The 21,974-nt window shown below is 26.7% G+C and overlaps 1 protein-coding gene across 1 annotated transcript in view; it reads left to right on the top strand.

Annotated features, from left to right (window-relative positions):
- The window catches only part of LOC105848631 (kinesin-like protein KIF14), a 110,746-nt gene that overhangs the window by 76,888 nt on the left and 11,884 nt on the right, over positions 1-21,974 (top strand). Inside the window, exons 20-32 of the mRNA XM_065791748.1 lie at positions 1,651-1,713; positions 3,558-3,644; positions 3,984-4,049; positions 8,068-8,169; positions 8,290-8,338; positions 14,044-14,120; positions 14,341-14,376; positions 15,072-15,170; positions 15,245-15,318; positions 15,392-15,464; positions 16,356-16,407; positions 17,674-17,790; positions 18,483-18,557. Of these exons, the coding sequence (XP_065647820.1) occupies positions 1,651-1,713; positions 3,558-3,644; positions 3,984-4,049; positions 8,068-8,169; positions 8,290-8,338; positions 14,044-14,120; positions 14,341-14,376; positions 15,072-15,170; positions 15,245-15,318; positions 15,392-15,464; positions 16,356-16,407; positions 17,674-17,790; positions 18,483-18,557 (970 nt within the window). The remainder of the gene's footprint in view (positions 1-1,650; positions 1,714-3,557; positions 3,645-3,983; positions 4,050-8,067; positions 8,170-8,289; positions 8,339-14,043; positions 14,121-14,340; positions 14,377-15,071; positions 15,171-15,244; positions 15,319-15,391; positions 15,465-16,355; positions 16,408-17,673; positions 17,791-18,482; positions 18,558-21,974) is intronic.

The raw sequence follows: 21,974 nt of genomic DNA, 5'->3' as shown, positions 1-21,974 counted from the left end.
TTTCATTAAATTATTCGTTTATTTTATCAAAATATATATATGTAAACATTACAACGGACAAAAATAATATCTTTAAAACATTAGTAAATGTTTTATGAATTGAATAATTGAAGTTAATACTTGGTATGATAGCATTCAATCAATTAGCTAAGCGGGTAGGCATAATGTGAATGAGCTTTCTCAAATATTCAAGAGTTATGGGTTGAGTCCATACCTGCCTAATTTTTTCTTGTAGATCATCCAAAAATGATGGTCTTAGTTTCTTAGACTTCGTTTTTAAGATGATTCCAACAGTTATCAATGCGATTGAGGTTGGGTGAGTTACCAGGCAAGAGACCAATGACCTCAACCCCATTCTCACATAACTAACTGCTTACAAGCTTGTTCCTGGGACAGGGCGCTCTGTCATATTAAAACTTGTGGGTATTTGTGATTTTCAGGAAGATTTTAAGTTATTTTTGACGTATTTCAAGATAAATATGGCTATTTATTGTGCTGTTAGGAGGCATAAACCATAAATCACCACTTTGATTTGCTGTAATGGTACCTCATATCATGATTTTTGGGCAATTTTTTAAAGTAGAAAGCAAATACTGAGTGTTGTATCATTGGAAAGACAAGCGTTTAATGCTTGTAGAACAACAACCAAGTTGTTTAATCTTTCGCTGACCAGTGCTTATATTTTTGACAGAAGGCAATACGGCCTTTAATATTTTGAGAAAGGCAAGGTTTTTTTTCCCAGAACATGGCTGTTTAAATTACTTTGTTTGCAAAAAAGTATTCTAATAGTCACATCCCTTAGTGCAACACCAGTTGGGAATATCTCAGATAAAATTTCAAACTGATATGCTTTTGCATGAGGATGAATGCAATTATCTGTCCTTTGTCAACTTTCTTCCAGTTCTAGCTTTGCTTTTTAAATCACCAGTCAAATTGTTAGATTGTTTATGTTGTTATGTTTATATTGCCAATACCCAGTATCTTAATATATGTTGATATTGCTTTAGTGTTTTTATAATATAGCTATGTGTTACATCAAGATATGCAGCAATAGAGGTCAGGGTCAATCCTTGTTTACACAATAACAATCTGAGCACGTTTTTCTGTTGTTAATTCATTAGTTTTATCCATAATTATTAATTAATAATAATAATTATTTTATTGTTTGCTACAACAACAAGCTATGACTAAAACAAGTTTAGTGATTTATAACATAAATTTTGAATGTATATAATAATACTACTCAAAATTTTCAATGTAAAATAATGTTTTCAAACAAATATTTCAATTTTTCTGCAAATTTTTATGTTCCAAACTTTTGATTGTGACTGTATATATATATATATATATATATATATATATATATATATATATATATATATATATATATATATATATATATATATATATATATATATATATATATATATATATATATATATATATATATATATAAATATAAATATAAATATATATATATAAATATATATACATATATATGTATATATATATATATATATCATATATATATATACATATATATGTATATATATATATATATATATATCATATATATATATGTATATATAAACATATTTTTAATAAACTTATTGTAACTTAAATGAAAATGAATACTTTTTTTTCATTTAGATCAAAGCTGAGATGCAGAAACGTCATTATGAGGAAAAACTCCTTTTACTGCAAAAAAAATTAGTGAGTTTTTATTGTTTGTATGGGTTTCTTGGGTATCGGATTGAGCCTAAAAAATTGTCTTAATGCGCCTATGGGATATGTTTAACCTAATGCGTTGTAAAATGTAAATAAATTTCATCTAAGATATAAAAACAGCAAAATAGATACGGATGTGTGACCAATGCAAAGATAATGACGTATTAAAAATAAACAGACTAGTAATATATTTAAGCATCAAATAAAAACTTATTAAAAAATGGTCTAAACTTTGTATGTATATACTATTCATAGGCCCAATTGACATAGGGCCTATGAATAATATATACATACAAAGTTTGATGTCATTCCTCAATTTATTGGTAAAACCTATCAGCAAGTTGGAAAATGCTAGATGAAAGAATGGTTTCTAAAATTATTCTAATATAGGCTAAAGATGGACATAATGGTGATCTCTAATGAATCGGAATCTGTTTCATATAAAAGATGGTTGCTTCAATTCTTTCTTGATGTAGGATATTGGTATAGAGTGAGGTGACATCTGCTCTTACAAAAAAATAGTTAGAAGAGATAAATTGATGAGATTGAAGCACATGAAGAAAATAAGTGGTATCTTTAATATATGAGGGGAGGAATTCTGCCACTGGTTGTATAAAGTGTGTAATAAATTTAGATAAAAAAAAGATAAAAAAAAAAGATTTGTTGGGGTTTTACATGCTGAAACAATAAGTTGTAACAGTATTCCCTCTTTGTGAGTTTTCGGTTATGTAGTGGCACCCATGTAGCCTATAAGAGTATTAACATCATTTAGTATTCTTGTTATTGCATTATGCAGCTGAAGTTTATAAGTATTAGGATCATTCAATAGATGGTTCATTTTATTCTCATATTGTACCTTATCTTTATTATTACATAGTTTCTCTAATGCTATAGACTTTACTGGTGAAAGATTATTGGCAACTTTGGGTTTGGTTTTTTTCATAATCATATCAATGTCTTGATCAATCTGTAAAAAATATTTATGTTTTGTTTATTCGTATTTAGAGGTGTTTATTGTGATTTTTTGCAGAATGGGTGAGTAAATTGATTTTTATTATCTTTTCCAAAAAACATTCTTAGATTAATAGATCATTTAAATCTCTCCATTGCTTCTCTAATTAAATTAAAATGGATGTAATTCACATAAAGTATAAATGAAATACCTTTGTTTAGGGTTTGTTGTTCAATATTTGATAAAACATATTGTGAAAAATTAGTTATTAGTTTCTCATTAAATAATTTTGTAAGTTTTTCTTTTTCCACTTTGATCGAACGTTTATACTCTTTATTGCTTTTTACATGACTTGATGGTAAGAATAAACTTTTCAACGAAATTGGTGGATGAATTATTTGTTCATTTGATGGGTTGAGTATGGAATATGCAAAAAGTAACGGATTGCAGAAAATAAAATACATAAGAAAATATGGTCATTAACAAGTTTAGATATGAGTTGAAAGTAAAAATTAAAATGAAGATAATAAGTAATGAGAATATAATAATCAGAAATTTTTGAGGGCCAAAACAAACCCAATATTTAGTAAGAGCGAAAAACATCAAGTACCCCAAGTATGGTAGTATGTAGCAAACTAATAAAATGACATCTGTAATTAAGAGTTGGTAAATATAAAAAATTGAGTCTAGTGATTTTGTGTGAAAGTGTTTAGACTTGGAATTATATTAGAAGATCACTTCTAAATTAGGCATGCAATGGTAGGCCTGCCAAAAATTTATTGTTTTGTTTTTTATACTAGTGGTGTAATCAAAAATATTAGCAGTTCAAGAGGTTAAATTTGTTATTATAAAAAATGTCTTCATTTTTTATCTTTAGGAAGCAAGCAATGAAGAAAAATATCAAGCAGTTCAAGAAGAACAGCACTCAAGAGAGATTATTACAGAGTTAAAATCACAAAAAGAGGTAAAAATAAGGAGTTTAAGTAATATTGTTTGTTTGATGATGATTGTAATTATAATAAATACAAAAATAGAAGAATTGTTTATCTAAACTAAATATATATGTATTTGTCATACAATCTCTTATACAAGAATATTTGTGTACTACTATCAAATAACCAGTTACTGATGCTTTTTTTAATATTAGATAGGTCAAATGTTAGATAAGTCAAATATTAGATAGGTCAAATGTATGTTCAAAAATAGATATAAGTATTAAATATAACAATATAATATAAATTAATTCATTATTTATTTGCAATTGCAAATATAGTTTTTCATTGCATTTTAAAATTGTTTTTAGTATTTAGAAGAACAAATTGCTTCAAACAGAGAAAGATTACAAATGGAAGCATTTCGAGCTAGACAGGTTAGAATTAGTTCTACTAGCAATTATTATGCTTCTTTTCTAATCAAATAGGCTAAGGACTGGTAATTTGTTTTAATACAAAAAATGTTCAATACTATAAAAATTTAAATTAAAGAATGAGTAACTCAAGGGGAATTTCAAAACAAAAATAAATTTTTTCGAATTTATGTGTTCTATAATTTTGAATTTATGTATTCTATAATTTCATTAGATTACAGATTTAGATTATAGGATTACTAATAATTTTTCAAAAAAAATTTGGCATATAAATTTGCCAAATGGTCACACATGAGCAGTGAACGCCTGAAGGAAAAATAAAGTACATAAGAATAGAGAAGAATTATTTTTTGAACAAAGCATATTTTGACAGTTGTCAAGACAAAAATAAAGATTAATAAAAGAATATTTAAAAATAATATGATGACAAAAATGTGACAGACAGTGCAACCAAACAATACTTACAATAATGAAAAAGACAACTTATAAACACTTAAAATGAGTAAAGATATACAATAAATATATCACCAAACAAAAACTTACAAGATAAAATATTGACTGCAAAACAAAAAGTATGCAGACAATACAAGGCCTGAGAATGGAAAAAAAATATTAATGCTTATCTGTATTACTGGCGTTTGGATGCAATCAACACTAATAATTAGTTTATCCTGTCAGATAAATGTTGTCTCCACTATTTCTTTACCCTGCAACTTACGCCCATTCTATACTGCAGTAAAAATTTGGTAAATAAACCCAAGACAATCAGAAATCAATACACCTTATTAAAAAATAAAAAATAAAATCAACAAAGCACAATAGAGTCTTCAATAAAAGTTTCATAGTTGATTTTTGTTTTTCTTGCCCTGCTTGCCCTGTGATGGTGTAGTGCATTAGTATGTACCGTTTGGTCGTGTTGTATGGTCTCGTTATGTTTTCGTTCACTTTCAAATCGAGTGAATAGAAAGCTAAACACACTCACTCCTTGCGCTTATGGGCTAGCACATCAGAGCCAGACGTAAGACCTACAGAATGGATTTCAATTGATCGAATGCACACATTAGTCACTGTAGGCCACAAGCCATCGCTCTTAGCCAAAAGAGCTACTGCCCTGTGCTGGTGTGGAATGATGTCCTAATCAAAAATAAGTGGCAGATGCCAGTAATGAGATGATCAGTTTTTTTTACCAATATTTTAGAATTAATTTCTATTCTTTATTAAGTTTTTCTTGTGGCTTATTAACTGTAACCTACTTTCTTGGTAATCACTATATATCAAAATGCTATATATTAAACTTTAAGTAGGACTTAAAGTTTAATATATAGCATTTAGTTTAATATATAGACTTTTTAAGTGTAATTAAGACAGTGACTTGCCCATAAGTGTGTTTATCATAGAATATAAAATCTATTCAAAATACAAACAAAAATGCCTAAATCAAAGCAAATCATACTGCTTTCATATTTGTAAGAAAGTATTAAAATAACGCAAGGTAAAATGGATGAGATTTTAAAACTTTTAAACTGAATGAAATCTCATGTTTCTTTTTTCATTCTTTTTGATTCAGCAGTATAAAAATTTTTACAAATTCTTAAATTCAAAATTAAGTGAAAGCACTCTTTTTTTTTTTGATTTTGAAAGAGTAAATTCAAAAATCTTTTACTTGCCTAATTGTCAATTAATCCTTCATGAGTTCAACTTTTGATTTAGTGTGTAATAGCTTACTGATTTTCAGACCATTGAGAAAAGGATCTAAAACATTTGTGATTTTTAGTTATCTTGAAAGCACTATGATCAAAAAGTTCAATTTCATCTTTGTGTCAAGAACATTGCTCTTTAAAGCAATGTTGTTGAAGAGTATCATTTTTGGTCTCTTGAAATAATTAAGTAGTTTTGGTTTTTTTAAAATATAATTTCACTAAGACTCATTAAAGACTCATTACATTATTTGAATTATCAAATACTCATTACATCATTTGACTCAACAAAGACTCAAAGTCATCAGTCAATTGAACTTTAATTTTTTGCAATTTTTTAAAAACATGCTTTTTTTAACCAACCACTTTTAATATCAATACTTTTCTCCAACTTGAAAATTTAAAAAATATTTGCTGCAACTTTAGAACATTTTTTCTGTTTGTTCACTGATTTTTTCTGTTTTACAGTTCACTGATTTTTTATTTTTTTTAACTTTCACTTTTTATAATGAAAACTTCATTGTTACTTAGTAAACTATTACAAAGCATTTAGTTGGTTGTGTTGTTATTTAGTAAACTCTAGTATTCTTTCTAGTATTCTCACTAAGCTATTTAATATCTTCTTCTTAAATGGAATTTTTCCTGACATTTTGAAATTATCTTGTGTCATTCCGGTATATAAAAATGGCTCAAACCTCTCATGTACTAACAAAAGACCAATTTCAATTCTTTCTAACATTAGCAAGCTCCTTGAAAAACTAATGTACTCTAGATTATACTCATTTTTGAATTCCTTTAACTGTTTAAATGAATTTCAGTTTGGATTTCGATCAAAACACACTCTACTTGCCACGCTTTAATAAGTATAATCAATAAAATAAAAAAGGCACTGGATACTGGTCATTTCATAGATAGTATTTTTATCGACTTACAAAAAGCATTTGATACCATTAATCATACCATTTTAATTTCTAAACTTGAACATTAGGAATACAGAAATTTGCTTGTACTTGGTTTTAGTCTTATCTTTTAAATCGAAAGCAGTTTGTTGGCATTAACGGTTACAAATCAAATAACAAAAATATAGTTTGTGGTGTTCTCCAGGGTTCTGTTCTCGGCCCTTTGTTTTTGATTTATATTAATGATCTAAATAATTCTGTCCACTTCTCATCAGTCCATCTGTTTGCTGATGATACTAATATCTTGCATATTAATAAGTCTCATTATTCCTTGTGTAAGAATATAAACTTAGACCTAAAAGGTTAAGTTCATTGGCTAAAAGCAAACTTAATTTCTCTAAACTTGGAAAAAACTGAACTAATATTTTTTTCATCTCCAAGATAAAAAATTTTATACAACAATCAGATAACTAAAATTAAAATTAATAATAAACGTTTATATCCAACAAACATTGTTAAATATCTTGGTATTTTTATAGATTCGAACCTCTCATGGAATTTCCGTAAAAAGCTTAATCGATCTAATGGCATGCTTTCAATAATTCGCCATTATGTTAACAAAACTACCCTTAAGAATCTGTATTTTGCAATACTTCAATCTCATCCCAACTACTGTTGTTAAGTTTGGCGACATATGGGCAACTGTAATATTAATAAATTGTTATCAACTCATCACCAATCATTCAGAATAATTAATTTTCAACTCCATTATACAGAAACTTCAAAATTCTTTAAAAAATTTAATATTTTTAAAGAGTTTTGAAGTTTCTGTATAATGGAGTTGAAAATTAATTATTAATTCTTACTATTTCTATAGAAACTTTATTGTTTTTGTCATTATTATTTATTACTTTCATTGCTGCTGTTTTTATTATTACTATTATTATTACAATTATTATAAATACTATTATTTTTGCTGTTACTTTTGCTCTATTAATGAATTATTATTGTTATTAATATTTTTTAAGTTACTATTATTAATAAAATTGTTTGGTGTCACTTCTTTGATCAGGATTCTGCATAAGTGACTTCTTCCTCAATCAATTATTTATAATTATTCTTAATAATTATATTTTGATTTTATTATTTATAATATTATAGATTTCTTATTCTTATTATTTTTATTATTATTGTTATTATTATTAATAATATATTATTGTAATTATATGATTGTAAGTTTTGAGGCAAATAAATATCTTGTTGTTGTTGTTGTTGTTGTTATTCAGTGTATAAGAAATATTTAATTTAAATGATTGAATGCAAAAAAATAATATATTTGATTGTTTAAATAATTATTATTTGTTTGATAAGATATTATTGTTTTTATTTAAGTTATAAGATAACTAAGAGGTAATAGTAATTTAGGTGTTTGAAGAAACAGAATCAAATCAAAAAAAAATTATTGAAGAATTAGAAATGCAAAAAAAAAAAATTGAAGATGATATCGACAAACTAAAACTATCAAAAGTATAAATTTTATATTTTCATATTGCTTTTTTTTTTATTAGTTTATTAATAATATTTTTTCAATACTTTAGTATTAATATAATATTAAATTTTAATATATTTAATTTTAAATATTTTTAGGAAAAAGTGAAAGTTCGTTCATCAATATCTAGCTCTGGAAATGAAAATGGTATAAGTTTTTTTTTTTAATTTTCACTGATAAATGTCTTCTTGTCAACATTATGACTTTATATTTGTGGTAGGTGTATTTTTTTTCCTTTAACTTATAAGTATAAACTAATATCATATTAACTGTTAAATATTTATTGCTTATTTATTTTATTTTTTCGTATAATTAGTAGTCATGGTACCAGAAAATTTCAATATTTGATACTACTTTTACTCAGTTTTACTTGAATAAAAGAAGAAGAAAAAAGATCACAAACATTGTAAAACTAAATTTTTTTAATGACTATTACTAAAGTGTTCAATGGATAAATGGCCTTTTTATAAAATTTAAATGCGAACAACTGAAAAACAAGAGGTTTTGATGTGTTTTTTTAAAGTCTATTTAATATTATAAGTTTATTTAAAGAATAGCTGGTGATACTTATGTAAACTTTTAAAATATTACATCTCGTTTGTACAAAATGTACAAAATGAGGTTATGTAGGAGATACATCAGCAGAGAGATGAACAATGTCATTCCAATGTCCGTCACAAAAAAAAATCAAAGAACCCTAATCAGCTTTAGTGTAGTAGTAAGCAATGCGATGATAGGATGAAGTATAAGATTAAAGATTTGTAGAGATCATTGCATGGTTGGAACCACCTAAAGAGAAACTGAACACAAGCTAGGATCAGAGACAAGACACAGATCAAAGAATGAAGGTAAAAGATTATGGTTGTCTGAAATCAAGTCACAAAATTGACTATCTGAGTAAGAGATTGAGAAATACAGAAGCTATGCGCTTTAGTGCCAGCAGGGTGTTAGTGTCAGTGGTGTTAGAGCCAAGCTATTCCAGAGGGTTAAAGAGAAATGACATTAAGAAAAAGGCAATTTTATTAGAATTAACATCTAAAAGAGTGTAGTTTTGAGAAGCAGAAGTATAAGATAAAAAATTTAGAGATATGGCAAGCTATAGCCGACGTCCGCCTTTATACTTGTTTAAGTCAGTTTGCATAGGCAAAATTAAGCCTGTGTAAAATATAAATTTTTTGGTAAAAAAAAATATATTGATGTTTTTTATTTAAATCTTCTTTAAAATCTTCTCACATGATGTAGTTTCAGCATGGATGGGAAACTTTTAGTTTAAAGTTTGAAACTTTATTTTTTATTTTTGAAAAATTAAAAAATTTAATTGTAATTTAGCATGTGCTTAAAAAGTTTACTTGACTATTATTTAATATTATGATGTAAAAAATAAAAAAATGAAATTTTTTTATTTTTTACATCATAATATTAAATAATAGTCAAGTAAACAAATCTAAACAAATGCATAGAACCAAAAAAAATACAAAGTAAAACTAATACAAATGGCTCTGAGCAAAAAAAATTAAGTGCAGTGCAACTTTGAAAAACTATTATCTTAACTTTAGGTCGTTCATAAAGTACATACACAGATATAGGGGGTAAGGGATCACCCAAAAATGTAGATGAGGAAGAGGGTTAAAGATGTGTACAAACCTTTGACTCTCTCTTTCTCTATCTCTTCTAAAACTTTTTTTTAACAAAAGAATTTCACAAGTTTAAAAAATCAATATTATGTTATGTAACACAAAAATATTGAAAAGTTTTGAAATTTTTTAATGTTTTGAAAAATTTATTCATATAAAAGTAAGCGGTGTTGATTCTGTAATTAATAATGTGTACGTACACAAAAAGAGTTGTGTGCAAGAGAAAGGAAGGTCCTTAATCAGTAGTTATAATGCATACATACTTTACAAATGCCCCCTTACAAGTATCCAACTCATTTATTCAAGGTTTAGTTACAAAAGTTTTTTTTAATGATTTGTCATTTTCCATTTTTATATTATTATTTATTTAATTAGTAACTAAATTGTTTAATAAATATAAATATATTAATATATAAATTATTTTAAAAAAAAGGTTAGAATAAAATTTAAAAAAAATTTTTTTGAAATGTAAAAAAACTTTTTACCTGAAATCAAGAAGAAATAAAAAAAGAGTTAAGTGGAAATATTAAATAAATTTATCATGATGAATTTAATTTTTCGAAAAAGTCAGTGCTAGACCATCTAGGCAGGTGGTCTGCCTAGCTTGCGTAGTCCATTTTAGAAGGGCTGTTTATAGGTCCTGCAGTCATTTACTCCTGCCGAAGCCTGTATACATAAAAATATATATATATATTTATATATATATATATATATTTATATATATATATATATATTTATATATATATAAAAGTCAAAATTTTAGCTCCCTGGATATTTTCCCATTCTTTTCATCATAAAATACAAGAAAAATCATACTTTAAGATTTAGAAACAACTGTAAGCCTTGCCACCACAAAGAAAATATTTTTCATATTATTTAACATTGAAAATACAACAAAAAATTGTAACATTGAAAATATAACAAAAAATTTTTTCAAAATTTAGAAAAACTGTTGATATGTTCATTTAGACAATAAACATAATGAAATAAGCTCAGTAAGGTTATTTTATAAGATTTAAATATGCTAAAATATGAAAAAAAAAGGTTTTAAATGATTCCCAGGGTTCCTTTTTTAAAATCTGGTGCTTTGTGTCTGTGTTTTTCATTAACCTGTAACAAATATTGTTTCTATATTTTATCTTTAGTTAAAGTATTTGCAAAGTATGTGATGAATTTAATGGCTCTTTCAGCAAGATCATTAACAACTTTTGCATGACAAATAAACATAGCTATTTCTTTAAAATCACTACTTGTTTCCCACAGTGCTGGCGACAAGTGTAACCAAGAATTTCAATTCCAAGTAGGTTGAACAGGAGCCAAGATTTCTTGCCAATCAAATGTACTAATTTTGTTGATGAAACCAACTGTGGAAAAACTGGTACTCCTTTATCCAGTGGCCTTTTTTTTCTTTACTTTGATAAGTTGTCTGGCTATTTGCTTCTTTTCCAATTCTGGCACCAAACTTGAAAAAAGAAAAAGTTTCTTCGGTCAGATACCACAGATACCTGTTCAGTGTAAAAATGGTCGCTTCACCAACCTCTGGGTCAGTTTTCTTTAACATGTGAAGAGTGCATTAAATATACAAATACGACCCAGTTTCTCTATTTTCATAAATCATAATTCAGCTGGTTACCAAAGGCATACATCTTAGCACTATATATAACAGTTCCCAATTAGAGGGCATGATGGTTTTAGCCAGTGTACCCCACAAGAAGGCATTTCTCCCAAAAGTATTAGCATAAGTTCTGCACATTCTCTGTAATCATTACCAGGCAAGCTGTCACCGTCAACTGAAATCAACATTTGTCACAAAAAATTAACAACTTTGTCTGCTGTTTAAGACAATGATCAGTGTTATGTAAAATTTAAATAGAAAAGTTTCTTGTCTAGCAACGATTCCAACTGTACACATGCACCAATTTTCCATCCAGAATTTGATGATGTGGTATCAAAGACTAGTCCAACAATTGACTGTTCTACCTTCCACCGAACTGCAAGAGAATGGCTGGTGTTAGCCAAAGTTGCACCAGTTCCATCAGAGATTACTGGAACCCCAAGTAGTTTACCTTCTTTACGGTTTGAAATCCCAGTTATAAGAACATCTAGCCGTACAGCATCCTCTGAAACAATTTTTCCATTCCAATGTAATGTAACTTTGGGGAAATAAATGTAGTTTCATATTTTATTCAAAGTTTTTTAGCCACTGTTCTGCTGCTTGTTTTTGATAAAGTCACACACTGCAAATCAGCACCACTCTCTGAAATTATAGCTGCCATGAAAGCTGTTCTTTTACCAGCTGATAAATTTAGGCAATCTGCCATGGAAGAGCCAATGTAATTACTCTGTTTTTATCAGTTTGGATGTTTTTTGGTTTCGTAGCAGATTTAAGTGGGTTTTCAAAATTTTCATCCTCAGAATTGTCTGAACTGTGTGTAACTGTAACACTAGTCATCTGCAGATTGCAAGTCTACTTCAGGACTTATAGTTTCAGGTTTTGTGCTTGTTGTTCCTGAAAGATTTTGTCTTCTTTTTTCTTCTACCATTTTTCTTTAACCATTTTTCTTGTCATTTCAGTTCTCTCTCTCTGTATTTTCTGTGTAATTTTCCTTTTGTATGCTTGGTCTACTGATCCCAAAATAACTCGTTTCTGATCTCTAACTGCCATAAGAAAATTCAATATCTTCTTTTTTCTGCTCACTATCACAAAGTCAATCAGTTTCTATTTTGTTTTGAGCATTTTGGTGAGCAATGTAGAAATAATTTTTCAGATCATTAACAACAGTTTTTCTTTAGCTTCATTAGATTGACATCCTTTCTTCTTTTAAAGTGTTCTATAAGCATCATACAAATCCAAAATTTTTGCTTTAACCTTGTCTTTGCATTGAATTGCGATTCCAGCTTCATACCATTGATTTTGAATTTTTACGATGACCGTGTTTGCTATAGCACCATTACAGTTGACACGTTTAGCATGTTTCATGGGTCCATCTTTTATAAAGAAATAGAAATGCAGGACATCTCCCTTTGATGGAATTCCTTATGTTAACAATTGAGTTAATGGTTTTCCTAATAACCAGATATCAATGTCTTTTCTTAAAACCGTTGTATCCATAATTGGGTTAAAGCAATGAGTAGCAAGTAAAAAAGTGCAATATTTCAAACTTAGTTTCATTTTTGATAATCTTTGATAATCTTTGATAATCTTTGATACTCTTTGATAATCTTTGATAATCTTTGATAATTTACCTTAAAATAAAAATAAATGATAGAATTAAAGAGATTTTAAGAAAGATATTATAAGAATATATTATTAAATACAATATACATATTAAAATATTAATTAATCATCAGTTAAATATTATTATTTATATGCTTTATTTATAAATTATTTATTTATCAATTTATATTATATTCATGTTATAATTATTTTGTATCATTTATGTAATAATTGCCAAAAATTTGTGTGAAATTTATGTAACGTACATAAACGTAACATATTGTAAATTTACATAAAAAAATTTAAAACTATTAATTTTTTGGGAACTGGTGGTAAGGCTTAAACACTACTAAGTTGTTTGAAATTTGTTTACTTATTATAAAATAGATAAAGAAATGGGAAAATCAACAGGGAGCAAGATTTTGAGAAAAAAAAAATTCACATGTATATATATATATATATTTATTTATAAATATATATATATACATATATATATATATATATATATATATATATATATATATATATATATATATATATATATATATATATATATATATATATATATATATATTTATTTATTTATAAATAAATATATATATAATTTATATATATATATATATATATATATATATATATATATATATATATATATATATATGTAAATATATATATTTATTTATAATGCATACTTTGATCAGCAGTCAAAATAAAAGCTTAAATTTTAATATATTAGAAAATTATAAATATAGAAATATATCCTTACATGCTATACATTGTGTGTAAAAAGAAACCATGCTGACACTTCTTACCAGTTCTCTGGCTCTAATATCAACATTTTAAACATTTTGGTATTAAAGTGCTGTGGCAACACTAATAATTAGTTAATTTACTTTAAGTTTATAAAATATAAGTCTTAATTAAAATCAAGATTTTATTTTTTTTACTTTTTTAGATGATCTTCTTTTGCAGAATGTTTCTATCTTTGACTTTCGTTTTAGGGAACTGTGATTTATTAAAAATTTCTCTTCTGTTAAGAGAAGCTAATGAACTTAGTAAACGCTTTAAACAACATTATGTAAGTTTTCATCTAATTACATTTGAAGTTGTTGGGTGTTTTTAAATTAAAATAAATATAATACTAAAGTATAAGTTAATCATATTTTTGATTAATTTACAGATTAAAAAAGAAAAGAGAGTTTAGTACAAAGCAATATTGAGATTTAAAAAAAAATTAGATTTTTTAAAATTTGTTAAAAGTTTGTAAATTTTAGATTTTTAAAAAATTGTTTGTTTAGATTTTTTCTCGAGATGACTTTTGTTTGGACGGAGAGGTATCTATTTTTTCTGAATAGCTTTTTTTTTTTTATTTTAAAAGTTGTTCATGTTATTTTTTAAACAATTTTCCTATTATAATTCTTATTATAATTCTTATTATCAAAAGAAAGAAAGAAAAATCTGTGTTTATTAGTTTTTAATCTATATTGAAAAACAGTGAAATCATATATAACGATCCTGAATTTCTTTAACTGGGGTTCTTCTAATATGACTTTTGCGCATAACAAACTGTTGCAAGGTGGAATGGTCTCAAAACATAGCTCTAATCTTCAGCTGGTTTTATGTTTTTTGGCAAATGCCATGCATTTGCCAAAAAACATAACATTTTATAACAGTTGTTATCCGGGGTTTATGTGGTTACATTCACACAATGAATATCTTTTTGATTATTGCTGTGGTAACAGTGATAGTACTGTTTCAATTGTAAATCATGAGTAAATAGTGGTTGTTGCAATAGCATCATGCTATTGCATGCTATTACACCATCCCATTTAGTATTACACAACAATGAGCACCAATCACATATTAACACTATAACAGCTAGGTGGTGTTAAACATTTGTTAATGACTCTGTGTGTGTGTGTGTGTGTGTGTGTGTGTGTGTGTGTGTGTGTGTGTGTGTGTGTGTGTGTTCTACTATAAATGTTTACATACTAATGTATAAGATATTTTTTTAATGTTATTATTTTAGGTACAACTTCAAATTTGCGTTAAAGATACAAATAAAAGTCTGACAGCTTTGATGACGTTGGAAGATTTTAATGAAGAACTTTCTAACATGAGAGAACTTGTAAGTCGTGATATTAAACCTAAATAATTAGTTTTTGTCTTTAATTTTTGTTAAAAATTAATTTGTTTATTTAGAATAGTTTTGATGAAGGCTTCGATCTCCACAATAGAAATTTAGTTTGGAAGAAAGATAACTCATCTCTAAAAAGGTTTTTGTAAGCTTCTAATTGATTTAATAATTTATTTTAAAACTAAAAGGTTGATTAAGTTATATAAATTTAGATTGCCAAGGCTTTCAATTTCAAATGATGTTTCTGATAATCTTATTCAAACATTAAATAAATCCATGGAAATGGTATTTTTTTTATTATTTATAATACAGTTTTACTGTTTCAATAGTATTTATATTTTTAACAAACTTAAGTTGTTATGTTGTGTTTCACATTAAGGGGCATCCATAAAGTACGTTTGCAGTAAAACTACTGATTTAAAACCCCCCTTCTCCTTGTACACACCTGTATGCTTTCAACTCCCCCCCTCCCTAAATATACGGGTACATATGCATTATATATTACAAAACTACCTTTGTCCTTCTCCACCGCAAAAATTTTTCAAAACAATAAAAAATAAAAAAACTTTTAGTCAAGTTGACATATCTGTGTTACATTGCATAATATTGACTTTTTTAACTTGTGAAATTCAATCCTTTTGTTGAAGAAAAGTTAATTAAAAAAAAAGGTTAGGATAAAACTTAAAAAAAAAACACACACACCTTTGTATGCATTCATATGTTTTTGGGTAACCCCCTCCCCCATACCTGCGTAAGTACTTTATCGAAGACCCCTTATATAAATATTTATTTGCTCAAGTTTTAATTGTTTTTTGCTATGGTTTCAGTTTTTTTTTTCATTTATCAATTTTTTTTTTTATGAAGTGCTAGTATTTGATTTTTTTCTTTTTCCTTTATCAGTTTCTTTTATGAAATGATAGTATGTGATTTAATTTGTTCTTTATCAGTTTGTTTTATGAAATAACAGTATTTATTGTGGTTTATTATTTATTTTTTTCAAGTTTTTTTTTTTTTATAAAGTTATAGATGTGGTTTATTTTTTTTTTTCTTTATCGGTATTTTTTTATGAAATGATAGTTTGTGATTTATTTTTTAAAAAAATTTTTGAAAGTAAAGCAAAAAACAGAATAATTGAAATTAACAGCAAATTAATCTTAATTTTATTTAATTTTATAGTCTGCTAAAAAGTTTGATGAGTTATTGTCAATACAAACATACAAAACAGATGGTATACACTTTTTTTATTCTTTGGAGTAATGAAAGTTTTTTTCGGTTTTTTAGATCAATACATTTAAAAGTTCATATAGACAATAGAAAATCAGAGATAATAAACTTTAACAAATAGTGCAATTGATTTAGATATATTGCAATATTAGTAAAATAATTAATTGTTGAATAATATATTTAAAAATGTGTATCTTACTTATTTTTTATTTAAGTAATGATGTAAGTGCAGGGAATGAAGAGTCATTCTGAAATCATGAAGTCCTTATTTTTGACTAAGAATCAGAAAGAGTAATAAAAAAGCAGCTACATTCAGCATATTTACAAAGCATAATTTATATTGTATTTGTTTTTTGTTAACTTCATTAAAAACACTGGCATGACTGCAAAGTTATTATTCTGGTTTAGGCAAATCTATTCTAGTTCTAACTATTATTTTGCATTATGTGCGTGTTAGCAAACTATTGTTGTGCATTATGTAAGTGTGTGTTTGTGTAAACTATTGTTGCATATTTTGTAAGAGTGTGTTTGCAAGTTATTGTTCATCATTTAAGTATGTGTGCAAATTATTGTTGTGTATTATATAAAGAAACACTAACTTACATAATACACATACACAAAACACACACTTATAACAAAAGTTTGCATTAACACACGCTTACACTCTTATCTAGATTTTTTATAAAGCAAGTTTATTCCTTTTTTTTTTGTTGATGTGCTCTAATTTAAATAGGATCTTATGGCAGTCCATGTTTATGTTTTTAATGTGTTAATCTGTGTCTAATTATGTTTCATATACAGAGGTTTATGTAGATTTACAAATTTCTGCCTGCAATCAGCAGTTCATCATAATATTGGCTCATGTTTTGTTAGTTACCACAGTAAGGTGGTTACCTCCTTTTTTTAGGTTATTAGATTATTTTGAGATGTACATAAAATTCAGGATTATTTTAAAGTTAGATTTTTGACAATAGTAAAAATTAACTAAACATACTTGTCATTACATTACTAACAATAAATTACAAAGTTTTGAAACAAGCGAAAAATAAGTCTAATATGACTTCAACATATGTATTTATTTTGTATTATTGGGTCTTTTAAACTGTTTTTGTTTTTGTGGTAAATCCACTCTAATTTTTTATTATAACACTTTTTACTAATCTTTATTAATCCATTCTTATTTTTATCATAACACTGTTAAACAGTTTATTACAATATTATAGTGAAAGTTTGCGAACATTGAGTTTTACAATGAATTTTAACTTTTTAGTTAATTTGCAAGATACAACTGACAATGAATTACTTAAGATGTATGCATCACACACTTATTTGGAGTCTAGTAGATTATCATCAGTTCATGTATATAATAAAAATTCAAAAACAGAAGGTACTTTTTATATTTTATATAATTGTTATCTACTATAGTGTATTTATATAAGCATTTGCTTACTAGTTTTGCTTTATAGCACACAGCTTTTTCAAAAAAAGGAGAAAAAAAAAAAAGAATAATGAATGAAAAGCTGCATTCCTTTGCAGCAGGCTATAAGATAGTCAATGTATGTACTGAAGCCCTACCTCCAAGATAATCATGTAAAACAGCAGGCTGTTTTGCATGATTATTTACTACCCAATTCTGAAAATTCTAGGATTCTAAAATATATATGTATGTCACTTATACTTTTAATTAATTTTTATATTGCTAATGTTGAATGGGATTCCTGAATTACTGAACAAGATTTTTGATATTAATTATACCAGAAGACAAAAGGATTTCAATGATATCAGAAAACTTGAAATATAGACAAACAGTTCCCAAATATAGAAAAAAATGTAGCTTCCATAACTATAGTGGTCCCCCTTGGCTTTGGAAGATGAGTATAAAAATAATTAAAAAACTGTAGTTGTTGATGCATTTTTTATTTCAAAAGATTCAAAGATTAAACTGTTTGGTCGAGCAAGTCCTAGTGGAAATTTATAGTTAAATTAAAGTTCATTTAAAATTAAAATTCAGAAAAATGTTGATGTTTTATTTTATATTATAAGTTTTTAATTAAAAACTTACAGCTGTTTTTATTTTAGATTCAAACTGCAATAACTCAACACTCAGAGTTAGTTTAATTGATTCATTGTTGGATGAATCTGGGATCAAAGAAGGTATCATTATTTATAGTTATTTGAAGTTTTTATAGTGAAAAATAACCTAAAAATGAAAATGATGGTAAAAAATTTAAATTTTTTATTTAATTTTCCTTATTTAAAACAATAGTAACAATATGTTACAACAATATAAAAAAAAATTTCTATTGGAGATGAAAATATATTTTTTTAATTTTTTTTCCAGCCATAGTAAGCATAATTTTTTAATGATCCTGCAACTAGTAACATCCAGAGCAGCCTGTCTTATTTTCTGCTGTTTTATAGGATTCCCTTTTCTAAACAAAGGAGAAGTTAATGTTTTAACTTGATTAAACTGGATTAGTATAATCTAATATAAAATAAAAAAAAACTTAAATAGGACTAATTAAAGAAGTTGAAAATATAAAAAAAGGGTAAAACTAAGTAAAAGATAAACTATAAGAATCTGTAAAAATTGAGTCTACAATAGATCATTAGTTGAAATTATACGAAGAATGGATAAAACATTTAGCAACCACTTATTGACTTAAAATTGACAATTGAATTGAATCTACATTTCAAGCTTTTAAATGTATGTTGATTAAATAATTACAATTTAATGTATGCGTTGATTAAATAATTACTATCTTGACTAACATAAATATTGTAAACATTTGGTAAAAGTTTAATTAACCTATACATTAGGAGAATTAAAGTGTACATTACAAACCTATTGATTAATACATTTATTAAACATTGATTAAACCTTCATAATATTAACAAACATGTCTATTTTGTTAAGGTTTAATAGACTTTTCATAAATGTTTATACATATACATTAAAAGGATTGAAGCATACACTTCAAATCTTTTATTATACTTTTATTAACTGTTGCTCAGTGAACTCAAAACAAAAAAACAAAACAAAACAAAAAAAGTGACTCAGAAAGGTAAAAAAATGGCCAAAATTTGAAACAATCCTTTTTAATTTAAAAAATCACTCTAAACTATTGAAATGTAGTTTACTATAAATTAAATAAAAATGAATTGGTTTTCTTTCTTAACATGCTTAAACACCCACTAATATGTGTCTAGGTAAAAAACAGAAAAATGTGGCAAATTTTGCAAAACTTTTTATACGTAGTTAAATTATTATTACAGGCTAAAAATACCAAGAGGCATAATTTTAAGATTTATAAAGTTCAATCTATCTATAAGGACAACGATCCAAAATAAAATTAGGATATTTTTTTAATTTGATTTAATTTTTTTTTTAAGTTATTTAATTTAAGCCATTTTCTTAGAAATATAAAAGGCATTATCTCAAATTGCCTACAAATGCCTACCTTTCCTATATATTTTTATGATTGTCAGAAGCACTTTAAATAACTTCCTAAATAATTCAGTTGCCCAAACATGCCATTGTCCTTAATGTCCATAAATGTCAAGTTATCATTATGCCTACCTTTCTTCCATTTTTAGTTTAACTAAGCTAATACCATTGAAAAAATCTGTTTATACTTTTAATTAAAAAATTTCAAATATTTCATCCACTATTTTAGTATATTTACATCAAAGTTTAACCTGTTAAAGATTTTTAGTAACTTTATAACAGGTTATGAAATTGAATGATATAGCAAATACCTGAACATATAGAGTATTCATGTAGTATACAACAAACAAATATACATGCGGACAGTCAAACTATAAATAGTTCAGTTTATTAATTTTTTTACTAATCAAAAAAAATGTAGTTAAAGTATTTGATACCGTTTATTAAAGAAAAGGGCATTGCAAGTGAAAATTTGAAGGATGAGCTTGTGACAGAAGTTATCAGAATAGAGGGTTTAGATAGGTCCAATCCTAATATAAATGATCTAGAAGAAAATCTTAGAAGATTTTTGAATTTAGTAAAATCAAAGTTGAAGAAGTCTCATAAAATTTATTCAAGGTTTCTGAAAAATAAGGTCAAATGGCTTGATTAGGAGATCATACTGTAAAGATTGCTACCACATATGCAGTCACAGTCAGGTAGACTCTGGAAAAGCTGGGAAGGCATAGGAAAAAGAGGTGCATGTTCTAAGAGATCAGAAATTCCCAAAAAACTGAGAATTTCTGATCTCTTAGAACATGCACCTGAAGCTCTTGACTTGGCAACTGTAAAATGTCCAAACCTGATTTTGATGACATTGTAATTAATTTGATGCATTTGTAATTAAGGAGTCAACAAAGAAAGCCTCAGAAATCAGGAAAATTGTAAAGACTGATATCCCAATTCCTATGAAACTACCAGATGCTCTTGCATTGAAGATTTACTGTGACCTCAGTGACAATAAATCCTCAGGGTTTAGTGATAATTAAAACATCAGCCAAATGCCCCCTTCAAAATATGGTAAACCATACCCTGTTGAGGATTCTAGAAGTAGGAGACACTAAGATGAACATTATTTCTCTCTCAAAAAAGATTTAAATGGAGTTTTTTTGTTTAGGGCCTGGCTTTGATGGAGTATCAAGTCAGAGTGTCTATAAACAAAATTATGATAAAACCTATCTGATAGTCTGAAAAATGAAGAATCTCAAACTGGAATAGTTCCACTGAGATTGGTCATCGATGACAGTATAATTTGGATTAATTCGAAACCCTCTAGCTCTCATTTCTGTATATCTCTACATATACAATACAAGAAAGAATCAACAGAGCTGAAAAAGGCAGAAGAAAAAATATCACCTCAGATAGTCTACAAAATTTCACCAAGAGTATTAGTTTGAAAGATGATCTAGTATGCACTTTGAGAGTTCATTTTAAAATTGATCTTACTATGTTTGATAGCAAAGTAATCAATTCACTGACAAACAATTGATCTTTTTTTTTTTTTTTTTTTTAAAGATCACTTCCAACAAGGCTGCAAGCGACCACTAAATAAAGTTAGAAGTTACTGTAAGAGAAACGATAAAGATTGTAGAGCAAGATAACGATTGACAGACAACTTAAAGGATTGCAAATTATATGAATCAGGAAAGCAAGATGAAGGAAGCGAATTCCAAAGAACTGATGTTCAAGGAAAAAAACCAGATGAATAAGAGTTTTTGGAGCACTTAGGAGTAGTCACAGAAAAAGGATGACACTTAATTGAATGATGAGTAACGCAAGAATGAATTTTAGTAGATGACACAAGAGAGCTAGCTCTTTAGAGCAGTGCCCATTTTAGTATTTGTAGAAAAGAGAAAGAGAAGCAACATTATGACAATGTGATAATAGTTGGAGGTTGGCTGCAAGAGCAGGTCCAACTATGTTTACAACGCATTTTTGCATCTTGTCTAAAAGAGAAAGCGCATCATTAGAAGATCTGCCCCAGGTATGACAACAGTATTCCATACAAAGCCGGATTTGAGATTTATAGAGATAGAGAATAGAATCCAAAGTAAGAAAGTGACGAGCTCGATAAAGAGATGCAA

Source organism: Hydra vulgaris, chromosome 02 (assembly GCF_038396675.1).
Source record: "Hydra vulgaris chromosome 02, alternate assembly HydraT2T_AEP".
Classification (NCBI taxonomy): Eukaryota; Metazoa; Cnidaria; class Hydrozoa; order Anthoathecata; family Hydridae; genus Hydra; species Hydra vulgaris.
This window is presented reverse-complemented; position numbering and strand designations above follow the sequence as displayed.